The sequence below is a fragment of the Alternaria arborescens genome (genome assembly GCF_004154835.1).
Source record: "Alternaria arborescens strain FERA 675 chromosome Unknown contig_94, whole genome shotgun sequence".
NCBI lineage: Eukaryota > Fungi > Ascomycota > Dothideomycetes > Pleosporales > Pleosporaceae > Alternaria > Alternaria arborescens.
In genome coordinates, this window is record NW_021167949.1 from 1 (window position 1) to 13,410 (window position 13,410).

The following is a 13,410-nucleotide window of genomic DNA, read 5'->3' on the forward strand; positions in this document are numbered from 1 at the left end:
ATGTTTATAGAGTACGGGGTCTGCACATTTCCGCAAAACAGATCATTTTCCACCGATGTTTCCCTCCCCGCCCCCCCTCACACATCCCCCCATTCTTTCCCCCCCTCCCCCCCCCCCCCCCCCCCCCCCCCCCGCCCACATAAATTGCTCATCCATATTGTTGCCCTCCTTCTTACTCTACCACTCATCGCGCAACAACAAGTCTAGCTTACCGCGTTGACACGTATTCATCACAGATACACTCCTCCAAATGCTACCACTCACCCTCCTTGCCCTCACCCTCTCAGCTCAGCCCACCGCCCTCACCACCGCCCTCCCCTACGCCACAAGCCCCTACAGTCCCCAGAACTGCCAATCCACCATCACAGAAAACGGCGGCGTCTTCTTCTGCAACGGCTATAACAACATGAGCAACTGCGGGTGGCGCGCCTACCCAACAACGCCTGGTTCGGAATGGTGCTACAGCTTCGGAAATGTAGAGGAGCGGCCGCGGTCTATTGGGCCGGATCCGAGTGGGTGGTGTGAGTTGTTCAAGGAGGAGGGGTGTCGGATAGAGGCGGTGCAGATTTGGAAGGGGATAAGTGATAAGAGGTTGGAGTGTCCGGGTATCAGTGATTCGGGAACGCCTGAGTGGTGGGTTAGTATGAAGTGTCGGTTCAAATGAGGGGGTGGTGGTACATGGTGTTTTATTTTATGAACGGGGGTTCTGGTATTGACACACGATGTAAATGACGTTTGCCGCTCAAATATGAGTCAAATACAAGCTATTTCTTTTATTGTTTCTTCTCCAGTATAATGTGAATCACACATGGGGACTGCTTTGGCACATCAATTCTCCCACCATCACGTAATGTATCTCCTTACTATCTTCACTCTAAAGTGAAGACAATGAGGAAATGGATGGGCGTGATGCATGTTGGAGTATGGGATAAGAAACATCGCAAACAGATGTGACTCTTGGCTGTGTTTCATCCATGCCTTTCGAAGTTGCCTCCTTGTGATTAGTGAAGTGCGTGGGTCGCACTAAGCTTTCTCTCGTCTTCACATTGAAGGCGGCTACGTTCAAACGATCCGAGTAGTCGAACAAATCACATCGAACATGATTTCCCAACGTAATGCGTTGATTTAACGGTACTTGACGTTGGATTTCGTATGTAGACTCGCTGCACAATCCAAACGACGCGGTGTGTATTTAAAGCTGGCTCCACGTTCGTTCCTTCCTTCTCACTAGCTGCAATCTCAATCCAATAAGAACACAAGTAACAAGACATGCGGATACCAACACCGCATTACCATAGGATCTGCATCATAGTCCTGGTAGTAGCCACGAGTAAATCTGAAACACGACTACACAATGCGCCCTCCCACCATTCTCACCGTCTTCGCCAGTCTCGTCACAGCCAAGTCTTTTACAAGCCCTCCTTTTGCACTAAGCCCCTACATTCCAATCACCGAAAGCGATAACTGTAAAGGCAGAGTGATTGACAGCAACAGCGGTGTCAAATACTGTCTCGGTACAGGATTCCTCGGCAACTGCAAATACAAAGCCTACACCGAAGGGAAATCGTGTATTGACTTTGCCGACATTGTCCAACGGCCCCGTTCTATTGGTCCCGATCCAGGCGGCTACTGCATGTTGTTCAAAGAGAACGACTGCAAGGGAGAGCCTTTGCAGATTTGGGAGAAGAGGGTGTTCCAAACATTTATGTGTCCGGGTATCTCGAAGATGGGTGGGAAGAATGAGTGGTGGAAGAGTATGAAATGTGTGAAGAATGAAAACTGATGACGGCGAGTAGAGCAAGGTTTGCAAGAAAGCGAGGGTTGGATAGAAACAGGACGATGAGGTGATTTGTACATATCTAATGAGGAGTTCAAGTTTTGAGTAAAGATTAACAGATGTTTGGATAAGCTTTTCTGAGAGGAATGTTATGGGGATGACACTACCTTAGCGATTGAAGCTCAGCCAGTGGCCACTGGTAAAGCGGTGACTAGGTTCTGGCTTAGACCTAGTCATCAAATATTAGACGAGTAATGCACTGGATTGCTTTGTAGGGAAGTGATTACAGGAAGAAGTCCTTAGCTGTGACTCTATTGCGATCTCTTGAAGAAGGATGCAAGACGGCTCAGTGGTAAGTCATCACACTATACGACGGTTCTTTAACAACGAACAAGTTGTATACAGCTCTAAAAGACTTCAAAGCCGCTTCGGCGTCCATCTCTGTGACAGTGATTTGTATAGACAGAAGAATTGTATCATAGTATTCAAGGTACTCTAGTCGATGATGTAAAGACTCTGACATCTTCTACTTCCATCACGACTGTCGCACAGGAATGGCGTATATCAGGGTTCGTCGACTGCACGAGTTCTTTCTACCATTTTCTACCACTACGCGAGCCATTACAGAGAGCCGACCACCAAGTAGATAGTAAAGCCCGTTTTTGGTTGTCTGGGCTCACATCTATACATTTGATTAAATGCTAACACTGCCGCTCACCGTCTTCTTCGCGATCGCCGCTACTACTCCCATCGATACGCCCCCTATCAACAACGTTGCCCTTTCCGAAGCTACTGGAAACTCGCTATTCACACGCGCAAAGGTCGAATTAGTTACTTACGGAAATCCACAGTCCCCCCTATGCAACGCCAAGATTGGTCGGCCAGGCGGCGTGTATACGTGTCCAGGTCCAAACTTCACTCCTACCGCCACAGAAAAATGCGAGTGGCACTCACCTCCTGATCCAGGCTTGTCGTCATGCATTACTTTTGCTCCACCTAGAGCCCTTCCTCAGTCGATCGGTCCTGATCCAGGTGGCTATTGCATCCTTTTCTCGGGAAACGAATGTAAGGGTGGGCAGTTTGTTTTGAGTGTCGGGAACAAGTTTTATAAGTAATTCTGTCCTGTTCTAGATACTTTGAGCATGTACTAACGTCGATAGTACGCTTGGGTGTCCTGGTCTGACCCATGGTTTCAAGGATAGGGCGGTTGCGAGTTTGGAGTGTTGGCCGCTTTCGCAGCGATGGTAGTGTCAACAGCAGATTGGCAGATGAGTAGTATACTTGTAATCATACATTATCGTATTAGCCCATCATTGCTCAACTTCTGTTGTCGCAATGTGCTTGTAGATATGTGAGATGTTTGGAGACGTTCCGACGGTAGGAGGCATCCTGTGACTGCCCGCAATTTTCTCACTCCGCGCTACCATCACTCCCCATCGTCACTGCCTCTTTTAACATCGCACCGCCAGCTTACTACAGCACTGATAGGAGTATACTATTGGCGCGTCTGCCTAAGCTATTAGGAACACCACCCTTCCACGTCAACCGTCGTAAGCACTTGTTTTGTTAGCAATCAGCTGAGCTGTCATTATTACACGCTTGCTGGCTGCTTGATTATACAAGGCTTCAGGTCAGTCATACACCCGCATCATTGCGTTCTGTAATTTCCAACCAATTACCGACTAGAGTGTATCTAAGACGCCTCAGTCGCTGAGTCGCTGAGTATTTCAATTCTCTAGAAGCAACCACCATTGCCGCCATCAGACTCACCGGCACTGCGCCCACAACTATCATAGTCACTCAATCAATGTTCTTCACTGCTTGAAAGATGAAGAGGACCGTTACGCGCTATGTCAGACAGGACTGTAGTCAAGGAAGTGACTGATAACTGGGTCAAGCTTCTTAACCCCCTACACGACCGAAGCGACCATGAGCATGCCCACCAGAGTGGGTAGGTCACTCAAGTTCCTATCGGCGAGCTTCCAAGAGCAGACAACAGCGGAAATGGTCATCGAGAGCCACGAAATCCGCTAGCGCAATGAGTCGAGGACTTGCGAACGACATCCAGTTGACCGTACGCGAGGATGGTGATTCAATGAGATCTACGCTTCAAGCAGCGCGATCGCACATATACCTTCGAGTTTGTTTACACATCAACAAACTTAGTACATCTCTTATGGAGATTTGATGGCTTCACGCTTGATTGCAGTCAATTTTCTAGCTAATTGTCAACTGCCAGATCGTTGACCAAGGGCAATTCACATACGCAAATTCACCAACCTTCAGTTTCTACGTGCTCAAAAGATATATAAAATCTGGGTTTTTCTGATACGTTCTTCCATAGAATAGCGACAACGATAACAACAATACCTTATTTGAACCGATTATTATACTATTACTCCTATCATTGACTGCTGGCCAGTACCTTTGCTAAACAAAACCGTCTCACGTGTATAGTTGAACACAGCACTCGAATACTTGGATACAAGGGACGACGGAGAGATAGTTCGTCAAACAACCGTACCAGCCTCGAACCAACAAATCAACACTCATCTAAGGTCTCTTCTCCCGACATCAGTACATCACAATAATATGTGTCAAAAACAGTTATACATATGCCCAAACGGGCATGAGCTTGCTCCGTTCACTTCATACTGTGAAAAAGCCCATCTTTGCCTCAATCTAAATGAGATCGAAGAACTGCCGCCTTTACTATCACCGGAAAGCGGATGTAAACAATGCTTGGATATCCCAAAAACAGCAATGGAACACTACAGGAAGTCTGCACGTGCAGCCGCCTCTGAATATAAATGGCACCATGAAAATGATGCGGACTTGTTTATGGCCTTGTTCTTACGACGAGCATTTGAAGGTAGGAGATCCAGGCACCTAGAATGGGAACAGGGCGAAAAGACGACTCTGGTACCGAAATCCTGGACGCAAGAGGAAAGGGAAGATGCGAAGATCTCTGCTGTGAGAGAAATGAACTTAGAACATCAACCGACTGTAGCTCCGCAAAAGTCTTCGACCAGGCTTCGCACGGCAGCACAAAAAAAAGCAGACAGCAGGCGACAAGCCGTAACTGCTGCCAATATATACACATGGGAAAACGCCGAAGCCCGAGGCGCCTTTGAAGCAGCGTATGAGCACCAAGCCATAGAGGTTAATGAGCGTAGGCAGCGCGAAAACTCAAGTGGAAAATGGACACAAATGAAAGCATCCGACCAGCATGATCTATTGGAACACGCCGCAAAATATCTACAAAAACTATTCAAGGATGATCAAATACCCCCAGGTCTTAAACGCCGCCCCACCCAAGGTGTGTCTCTTGGTGGTGCAAGTAGGTCTGATGATTCACATGCTCAGGGTTCGGCCGCCAAGAAAACTTTTCAAACAACGATCAATCTCAAGGAGGGTAGAAGACTCGAAGACATACCAGACCGTTATCCTCCAGGTTACAACAGCGAGGGCGGGTCTGGTTTCTCTGGCATGAGCACCCCCGAAAAAAAAAGCCCCAGTGCTTCGGAACTAGAAAGTGATAAGCGAAAAGCGAAGCGAAAAGCCAAGGCTACTCATGCAAGCCTAGATGCTCGTGTACATGACTCTTCTTCTTCAGATAATGACTACCATCCAGGCGAGCATTTAACGAGGGAGGCGGATCGTACTAAGCGACGAGAGCAAGCTCGGACTGTGGAAAGGAACCAAGAAGCAGAACGCATGCACAATGAAGAGATGCGAACTCGCATGCAAGCTGCACGACGACAGCCGTACATACAAAGCAACTTGCAGCCTCAGCAAGCACCTGTAGCTACCAAGCCAGTTCCTTACACCACTTCAAAGTTACCTGCTACCGGAGACACAACGGTGGCTGCAGGGAAGCAACGGGCAGCAAAAGTCATCAATCCTAACAAATATCCGACTGTAGCAGAATATCCACCAGGTTATAATAGCTCAGGCAGTTCCAATCCTCCAAACACTCCACCTATCACGAATGACCAAGCATACTATGATATGATGAACCAAGATTTCACTACCCACCACTGGGCAGTCAATCGCTCTGGGAACGACGAGATTTATGCTGAATCTCCACCCCGAGACACTAGGGAGCAGTCTTCAACACTCCGTTCTGGCAAAACGGCGGCTGCAGGAAAACAACGGGCAGTAGAGGCTCATCAAACGCAATCAAAAAAATATACGGCCTCTGGTGCAGCTAAAGCTACGTCAAGTGTGTCTACAACTGGTGCCGCAAAGCAAAAAATCGGAGGTCAACCACGACGATTCGCGCAGACTACTTCGAATGCCACTAGACAGACTACAAGTGTTCCAGCAGCCGGAATTCCAAGACGCTCTACTGAAGCACGCACTACCGTAAGCAACCCCACCGCAAGTCTTTCTACCGGTGGTCCAACAAGACGTGGTACTGGAGATTCGGCCTCGAGTTCCAAACCGAAGAACAGTAAGCAGGACTCGAAGAAGAAGCCGACCAAGAAACCTGGTTCTGGCACGTAGGAGAAACATGCAAGACATCTCAGACATATAGTTGCATTGGTGTAAACGGACTGCTAGGTGAACTTCCTCTATTTCTCTTAGCAATGAACTTCCCCAAATCTACATATATTACTCAGTTCCAGTGTGGTCTACATAAGGGGATCTAGCACCCTTTTATGTTTTCTCGCTGTTGTAGTTGCCATGTGAATAATGCTTCTTTACAAACTCGAAAATCCAAAAAGACAGCCTTGTCAAATCTAAAAACTCTATATATAGTATGTAATCAAAACAATCATCTCTACAATTTCGTTGTACAACGAGAATCATGCTTCTAACATGATAGTCTCGTGTTAACGCGACTTGTGCCAATAGTCGTATTAGCGAGCCTTATCTCATCATAGGACCTTCTTATGCTATGCGATATTCATATTCAATGAAGAGGAGACTTGAATCGAGTTTAATCTTCTGTAATATAAGTAAAAGGCCTCATGCCTCATTAACATAAAAGTGATTGTACATTTCTAGTGAAGAACGATGACAGTGCGAACGGTAGCGATTGATCCACTGGCTCAAAGTGGTTTGTCAGGCCTTCAAGCGCGGACCTTGTTACATATCGAGTCACGTCTATAGATTTACGTTTACCAAGTCACACTCAGAGATTGACGAAAGCTCGGTCTGTTAGTTATGACCGAGTATATATACCTTGACCTGCTGCACCCTTTTTTGTGTACACGACAACGACAACAACAACAAGCTTCCTCATTTACTAACACATTGATACTCAATTAAATTACTGCTGGTCAGTAGCCTAAGCGTACAAATCCGACCTAATTCAGCCCTCGAATATCCAAATACGAAGACTTCACTACAGGTCCCTCAACAGACGACTATACTCATTCATCATTCGATTGCCCCCAGCTATAGATCTGTTCCCTCGAACTCTTGTATTGATCAACAACTAAGATGTGCTATATGCAGTGGTTTCGGTGCCCCCGCAAGCACGTAGAGGCAAGAAGAATGTGTGACCATGGTCGGGGAAGATGCAGCGATAGAACAAAACCCGACAGTTCACTTGATGTCAGACCTGGCACCACCGAGATAGTGTCTGGTTGTGAACAATGCAAAAAAATTGATAAAGGTGGAAGTTCTAAGAAGATAGACAAAGGTCCAGAGTGGGCTAAAAGAAATCGGTATCGCAAATTAGCCAACGAAATTGCCGATCAGAATATATGGCGGAAAGCAGAAGAGAGAGCAAGCTTTATAGAATCTTACGCGGCGGAGGCATTGAGAGAGGACGATAATGTCAAGGGGATAACAGCTGATGGCAGGAGGATGCCCTGGGTACAAGAAAACTACGATGAGATCCTGCGTCGAACCAGGAAACAACTTGGACCAGTTTTAATTCCGGACAATTTTAAATCCTTCACAGTCGCTCACAACGGTCGGCGGGAAGGTTATTCAATTCGTCCAGTCAAATTCATTAATCCCAACAATCATCCGACGGTAAAAGCATATCCACCAGGTTACGACAGCCCTGGTAGTTCCAATCCCCCAAACACTCCACCCATCACCAAGAGCCCGGGTGGTTCCAACCCCCCAAGGACTCCACCCATCATAAATAGCCCATCATTATCAGCAAGCAGACTATCTCTAAATGACGATCAACAATATTATGCTTTAAATCCCACCACCCACGATTGGGTATTTGATCGTTATGACAACGATGATCTGTACGCAGACCCTAGCCCTATGCGTTCTAGGGAGCAGTCTCCAGCACCCCGTTCTGGCGGCAGTTCACCCCAAGTTGCAAATCAGTCCCCCGCCCGTCGCGATACGGGGGACGAACGACGTAGTCGTTCCGCATCGAAGGCAAGTTCTAGGGGATCAGGTGACGGTGGTGCTTTTATGGCAGATGTTTTTGACTTCTCGGCGGCATCAACGCATACGCCACCTCGCTCAACTGATGCGCCTCAGCCCGTCCCAGCCTCGCATACCCAACATATAGGCCCCTCAAAGCATACTACTGCAGGAAAGGCCTCTACTACTGCAGGAAAGGCCTCTACTACTGCAGGAAAGGCTCCTACTACTGCAGGAAAGGCTCCTACTACTGCAGGAAAGACTTCTGCAAGCCAGAAGACGGTTGCTGCGTCGAAGAGTCCAACCGGAAGTTCTGCATCGAGTTCCAGCATAAGGGAAGACAAGGGTAAGAAATCTCTCAAAAGTACTGCATCAATCTCCGGCCAAAAGGAAGATAAGGGTAAGAGACCTAAGAAGAAGTAAATTAAACAGGAAGATGCGCGGTGCCTGACACATGAATTCGGAGTTTGTCAGCAGGTTATTGCAGACCTCTGGCGGTGCCTGTATTGTCGGTTTTTCGATGATTTGTGAATGTTCTACGAGCGAACACGGCAGGTCGTTGTCTCTTCATTCTTTCTTTGTAGTATTCACTCTGGCTCAGTCTCGATTCGCTAGCGAGTCTTCTTTGTTCATAGCTTGGATGTTCTGATATGAGTAGATGTTTTGCGATGGTTATAGATGCGAGTTCTTTTACAGTAAAAGTGTTTATAAAAGCAAGGTTAATGGCATAGTTGGTTGTAGCGTAAGTGTACATAGCCGAATAGAAAGATTGAATCTACAAATGAAGAACCAAACGTGCATGTGCAGGCGTGACTGAGTGCTGAGGCTATGTATGGAAAGTGGACGAGAACTGGTGGAAGTGTGCTTCGAGATGGATGATGAGTCAAAGAGCGTAGAGCTTCGCGTTGTTGTATGTACCGAGGTGTTGCTCGATGTCATCGAAATCGTGACAAACACTGGAAAGGTACCAGCCTGCATCACCACGAACAATGTGTCGGAAGATGCTCGCCTCGACAATGGATGAGAGAATAACGATCGATACGCGTCACTTCCACTCTAAGATTTTTACGTCATCAGATTGACATCATGATGTCGATCATCACCACTCCAGGCGCGTACCTCACGCGTCAACAACACCTACTGAAGAGCACCACATCAGTGGTCAACAAATTCTTTTGAAAATAGCGGAACGAGGTGGTCTTGTCACACCACTTGTACCCGTCAATCCGTGCCACGGATAGCGGTGTACGAGCACGAACTTGAAGTAATTTGAAGCCGCCCTGCGACCAAAACACGAGGCAGCAATAGCCACTACACCGGACCACCAAACACGATCTCATAGACTGATTTCTTAACAGGCACGCGCCGACTCCACCATAGCATCGTCATATCACTTTTTTTTTTGGAATGCGCGAGAAGAGCGACGAGTGTACACAACCATACAGTATCTGTGTTCAGCTTTTGAGCCACGACATGTCATCAAGGCAAAGTCCATTTTAGTCTCCCATAGCTGCGTCATGAGCATGAGAAAGCAGGGACGCGTACAGAATGAAGACTTTTATACAAGAATTTACACCGTACAGATGAGGGTCGTCTTCTCTTGCCGTCGCGTATAGGTACAACTCGGTCGCAACGTGCATGAGAACAGCAGTCGTCACTTTTGGATTTTTGTATCGATGTCATTACTGGGGCTCAGTGGCGCACGAATGGCACGTTTCCTCATCTCTTTGGAACCAACATCGAATGGTACGATTACTGATTTGGTCCGGGGAAGACGCGCGCCATGATGTAGAGTTGATATGATCTGGCATTCAAACATGCGAATGCTTCGCTGCGCTTTTGATAGAAGAGAAGAGACAAGCATGTAGGGTGACGAACCTCGCACGCGCTTGAGCCAAGTTTTATGCGTCCAGCATGCATACTAGAACTAGCCACGCAGCCCGCACAGTAGACGAACCCTATGATAGTCTCTTCTCTCAAGTTTCGGAACTTGCATCCCAGCAAACGCACAATCAAAGCCACACAGAATGATATGTCTGTGATTCTCTTTCACACAAAGACATCGCAAAGTAATGTCTTTGTTTTGACGCCGTGGAACAGGAGGGAGCGAACGCCATGTGAAGGGCACTCAGGTTTTTTGGTGGCCCAGGCCAGCAAGGCATAAAGTCGTGGTAGTCATTTTTTGGTATGTGAGCCTCGTATAGAAGGAAGAAAGATGATGAGAACGGTCGCAAGCTTGAGGTATAAGAAGGTTGGAGAGGACCGAGGGACGACATGGCTGGTTTATCTGCGTGGTTTGGGCTTCTCAAGGTATGCCCGCGGCCAGTCTGATTTTTTCTTGTTTGTTCGATCGGATTCAAGTTTCTCTTGCGTGCCCGTTTTAGCATGCGTGTTCTGCGGATGCAGTTTCTACTCTTCACATGTACTCTTCCATCGATATTTTTGGAGAAAAAGAAAAGGACTGGGAGACACATATCACGGAAATCCGGTACTTTTCAGAATATCTTCATGACCACTTCTACAAGAGCTTTGTTTTCGAGAAATATCTTGCAGATGGATATATGATGGAGAAGAAGGTAGCGTGTAGAAGAGGATCTTATATATACTTTCTTTGGCTTGAGTGTCACGTGTACTCCGCTGTAACAAGGATTGGTGATGACGCGTGGAAGTTGGAGGTGCATGGATAGGAGGAGAATGAAAAAAGATTTGTTTGGTTGGGCTACGGGTGTCAAAGTCGTCAGGAAGAGTTCGAGAGACAGTGTATATGGAACGCATTACACTACATGCTTCCACAGTTTCGATTCTGGTCCCACAAGTGACCCAAATGCTTCATACTAGTTTGCAAACCGGACTTTTGAGAGAGAGAAAAGACACAAAGTGGTAGAACCAGACAAAAATCGCTCAAAAGCATGTCCATGCCGTTGTCTCGCCATAGAGTATGTCGCACCGCCTTTTGATAAGAATCGCATTCGCAAAAAAGCCACAAGTGACGTCCGTAAATCCAAAATGCAGCATGTATGCCCAAAACCAAGGCCAACCTACCATGCGCACGGCGTCCAGCATGCTGCACAGTTGTGCCATGGATACGAAGAGTGCTCGACGCTCTTCGCCGGAAGCTCATCAGGCGAATCTCCAAGAGTCCTCGGTCACGCACTCCACACGTCAACCGCCTGTCTCACCTAGAGTTTTAATTTCCTTCGGTAGAAAGGCCCACGATAGACCTCAAGCCCACCCTCGTTGTCCAGCCCTAGGAACGGGGAACCATAATCACTGTTCAGGAAACGCTTGTCCTTCGAATCAATCTCCACTCCCTCTTTCACTGCCGTCTCAAAAAGCCGACCATGAATACAAGCGGTATGCAGATCCTTTGGACCTAGTTTGCGAAGCATGTGAGTATAGATCCCCTTAAGATGAAGCACCTCCTCGCGCTGACGGCAGTATCTGAAGCCGTAATCGCGCTGTAGGCAGGCCGGAGGCTCATCATCGGTGGGGTCTTTCAAGAACTGCCTGAGTCGCCAGACAGTGCTGCGCTGCTGAGGTGTTGTTGTAAGGAAGCTCTCTAGACACGGGAACAGCTGGCGGAAGTGTCCATACCCGTGCTTGTCAAAGAGTGTGACGAGTGTGTTTTTCTCCAAGGCGGTCTGCAGCTCATGGAAAATTACTCCGGAATTGTCTGCTTCGCGTAGTAGAGCCTTGTACAGGCCCGATAACCGCTGTTCTTGGTCTTTATCTTTGGTTGTAACGAATCCAAAGGCATACCATGCGCTAGCACGCATAGGGAGGAGCTTCCCTTGTAAAATAGTTCCGATAAGTTGTGTGGTCTCTTGCTTGGTGGCAGGCTGTAGGCGAACAAGGGCGAGGCCTTTGTCTTCTCGAGCAAGATAAACCTGAACGGCAGTCATCAAAGGGCCGAGACTAGAGATTGCTGGCTGAGGATGATGAAAGTGAAGAGTAGGAGTTATTGCTGGCATTGTAATCTTGTTTTCGATATAACAACGACGTTTGGGCTTCTCTTGTCGTTGAGGTAATAAGGGTTTTTTTGCGTTTGGTTGCGTCGAGCTCTCTATTGGGATCGCGAAGGAAACAGTCTTGCCTGGAGAGCTGGATCTCAAATGGAACTTGACGTTCTCGAATGATTGTGAGGCTCTAGCTGACCTCACCATAGTACTGTGCACTCGCTCGGGAAACCCCAATGCGCAGATAAGCTCGTATAACTTATCGGCAAGCCGTGTCTTCTCGAGAATGGACCTTAACCGTTCCTGCAGATGTAGAAGCACTCTTGTCGTTTCTGATGCGAGATGTACAAGCGCATTCAATTCCTTCATCGAACGGTCATAGCTGTTGATTCGTTGCGAGAGTGAGATGATACGATCGCCAAGCTCACGATCCAATAGCTGGTCTTTGTATTCGGGATCATCAATGCCAAACATCCTCGTCACGAGGTCGTCGAATGTTTCCTGGTAATCTTGCAAGGTCTTCTGCAGCTTTTGAATGATCGTTTCGATCTTACTGCGGTTGAAGATAAGGATCATGTCCCAGAGGTCATCGCACGCGATCTGAAGTACATGCTGCGGACCTGAACATGTTAGTGATGATTTCAAGAAATTGGATTCAACATACCATCGGCGTTCTTCGCAATCGATTTCAACGCGTCTTTCGTGGCTCGCATGAACTTGCGGAGTTCATTATCCAGGCCAACGCGTACTCGAGAAATTGTTCGATTACGCGTGAGAAATATCTTCATCGCGTTGCCGTTGTCTGTCTGTTGTATGTCCATCTCGGCATCCAGCATCTTCGACAGTCGCCTCGCGAAACGATCTTTGAGGCTAAGTGGTGACTTTAATCCTCTCATCGGAATGATGCCAGTCGAGTCATCGATGAGATCTTCTGCTATGAAGATACCGTAGATCTTCTTTTCCACGCGTTGATTCTGAGTCGATGCCATAGTGGCGTCTGTAGCTGCTTCCGTGAGACGCTGACAGTATCGACCAAGACTTATAAGTGTTCTGTTGAGGGTCGCTCATGTATATTTTCGTACACTCTGTGGCAGTAATTTCCTGCTCTACACTTTCGAAGTGAGGTGGAAGAGAGACGGAGATCAAGCTGAGAAGAGATCATTAATATAGCAGGAGCGACCGGAAACGGCTGTCTTTACCTTTACCTTTACCTTGCGCTGTTGCGATACCGCTACGTGTGACATAAGAGAGGACATAGGCAGCAACACAATGCCGATAGGATAGCAAGAAGTAAGAGGTGAGAGACCAACGCAGAGCTGGGCCAATCTTGAC

General features: G+C 47.5%; 6 protein-coding genes across 6 annotated transcripts; 5 read left to right on the top strand and 1 right to left on the bottom strand.

Moving 5' to 3' along the window:
* Positions 1 to 250: 250 nt before the first annotated feature.
* On the top strand, positions 251 to 664 carry AA0111_g12646 (hypothetical protein; the record flags this gene model as incomplete). The annotated part of the gene is made up of 1 exon (XM_028646651.1): positions 251 to 664. The coding sequence occupies one exon, from the start codon at positions 251 to 253 to the stop codon at positions 662 to 664; it is 414 nt and encodes a 137-aa protein (XP_028499749.1).
* Positions 665 to 1,354: 690 nt separating this feature from the next.
* AA0111_g12647 (hypothetical protein) lies at positions 1,355 to 1,783 on the top strand (the record flags this gene model as incomplete). Its single annotated transcript, XM_028646652.1, has 1 exon — positions 1,355 to 1,783. The coding sequence occupies one exon, from the start codon at positions 1,355 to 1,357 to the stop codon at positions 1,781 to 1,783; it is 429 nt and encodes a 142-aa protein (XP_028499750.1).
* Positions 1,784 to 2,475: 692 nt separating this feature from the next.
* On the top strand, positions 2,476 to 2,892 carry AA0111_g12648 (hypothetical protein; the record flags this gene model as incomplete). Its single annotated transcript, XM_028646653.1, has 1 exon — positions 2,476 to 2,892. The coding sequence occupies one exon, from the start codon at positions 2,476 to 2,478 to the stop codon at positions 2,890 to 2,892; it is 417 nt and encodes a 138-aa protein (XP_028499751.1).
* A 1,648-nt stretch (positions 2,893 to 4,540) lies between these two features.
* AA0111_g12649 (hypothetical protein) lies at positions 4,541 to 6,286 on the top strand (the record flags this gene model as incomplete). Its single annotated transcript, XM_028646654.1, has 1 exon — positions 4,541 to 6,286. One exon carries the CDS (start codon positions 4,541 to 4,543, stop codon positions 6,284 to 6,286), a length of 1,746 nt encoding a protein of 581 aa, XP_028499752.1.
* A 1,311-nt stretch (positions 6,287 to 7,597) lies between these two features.
* On the top strand, positions 7,598 to 8,545 carry AA0111_g12650 (hypothetical protein; the record flags this gene model as incomplete). Its single annotated transcript, XM_028646656.1, has 1 exon — positions 7,598 to 8,545. The coding sequence occupies one exon, from the start codon at positions 7,598 to 7,600 to the stop codon at positions 8,543 to 8,545; it is 948 nt and encodes a 315-aa protein (XP_028499747.1).
* A 2,756-nt stretch (positions 8,546 to 11,301) lies between these two features.
* On the bottom strand, positions 11,302 to 13,067 carry AA0111_g12651 (hypothetical protein; the record flags this gene model as incomplete). Its single annotated transcript, XM_028646657.1, has 2 exons — positions 11,302 to 12,698; positions 12,743 to 13,067. 2 exons carry the CDS (start codon positions 13,065 to 13,067, stop codon positions 11,302 to 11,304), a joined length of 1,722 nt encoding a protein of 573 aa, XP_028499744.1.
* Between the last annotated feature and the right edge of the window lie 343 nt (positions 13,068 to 13,410).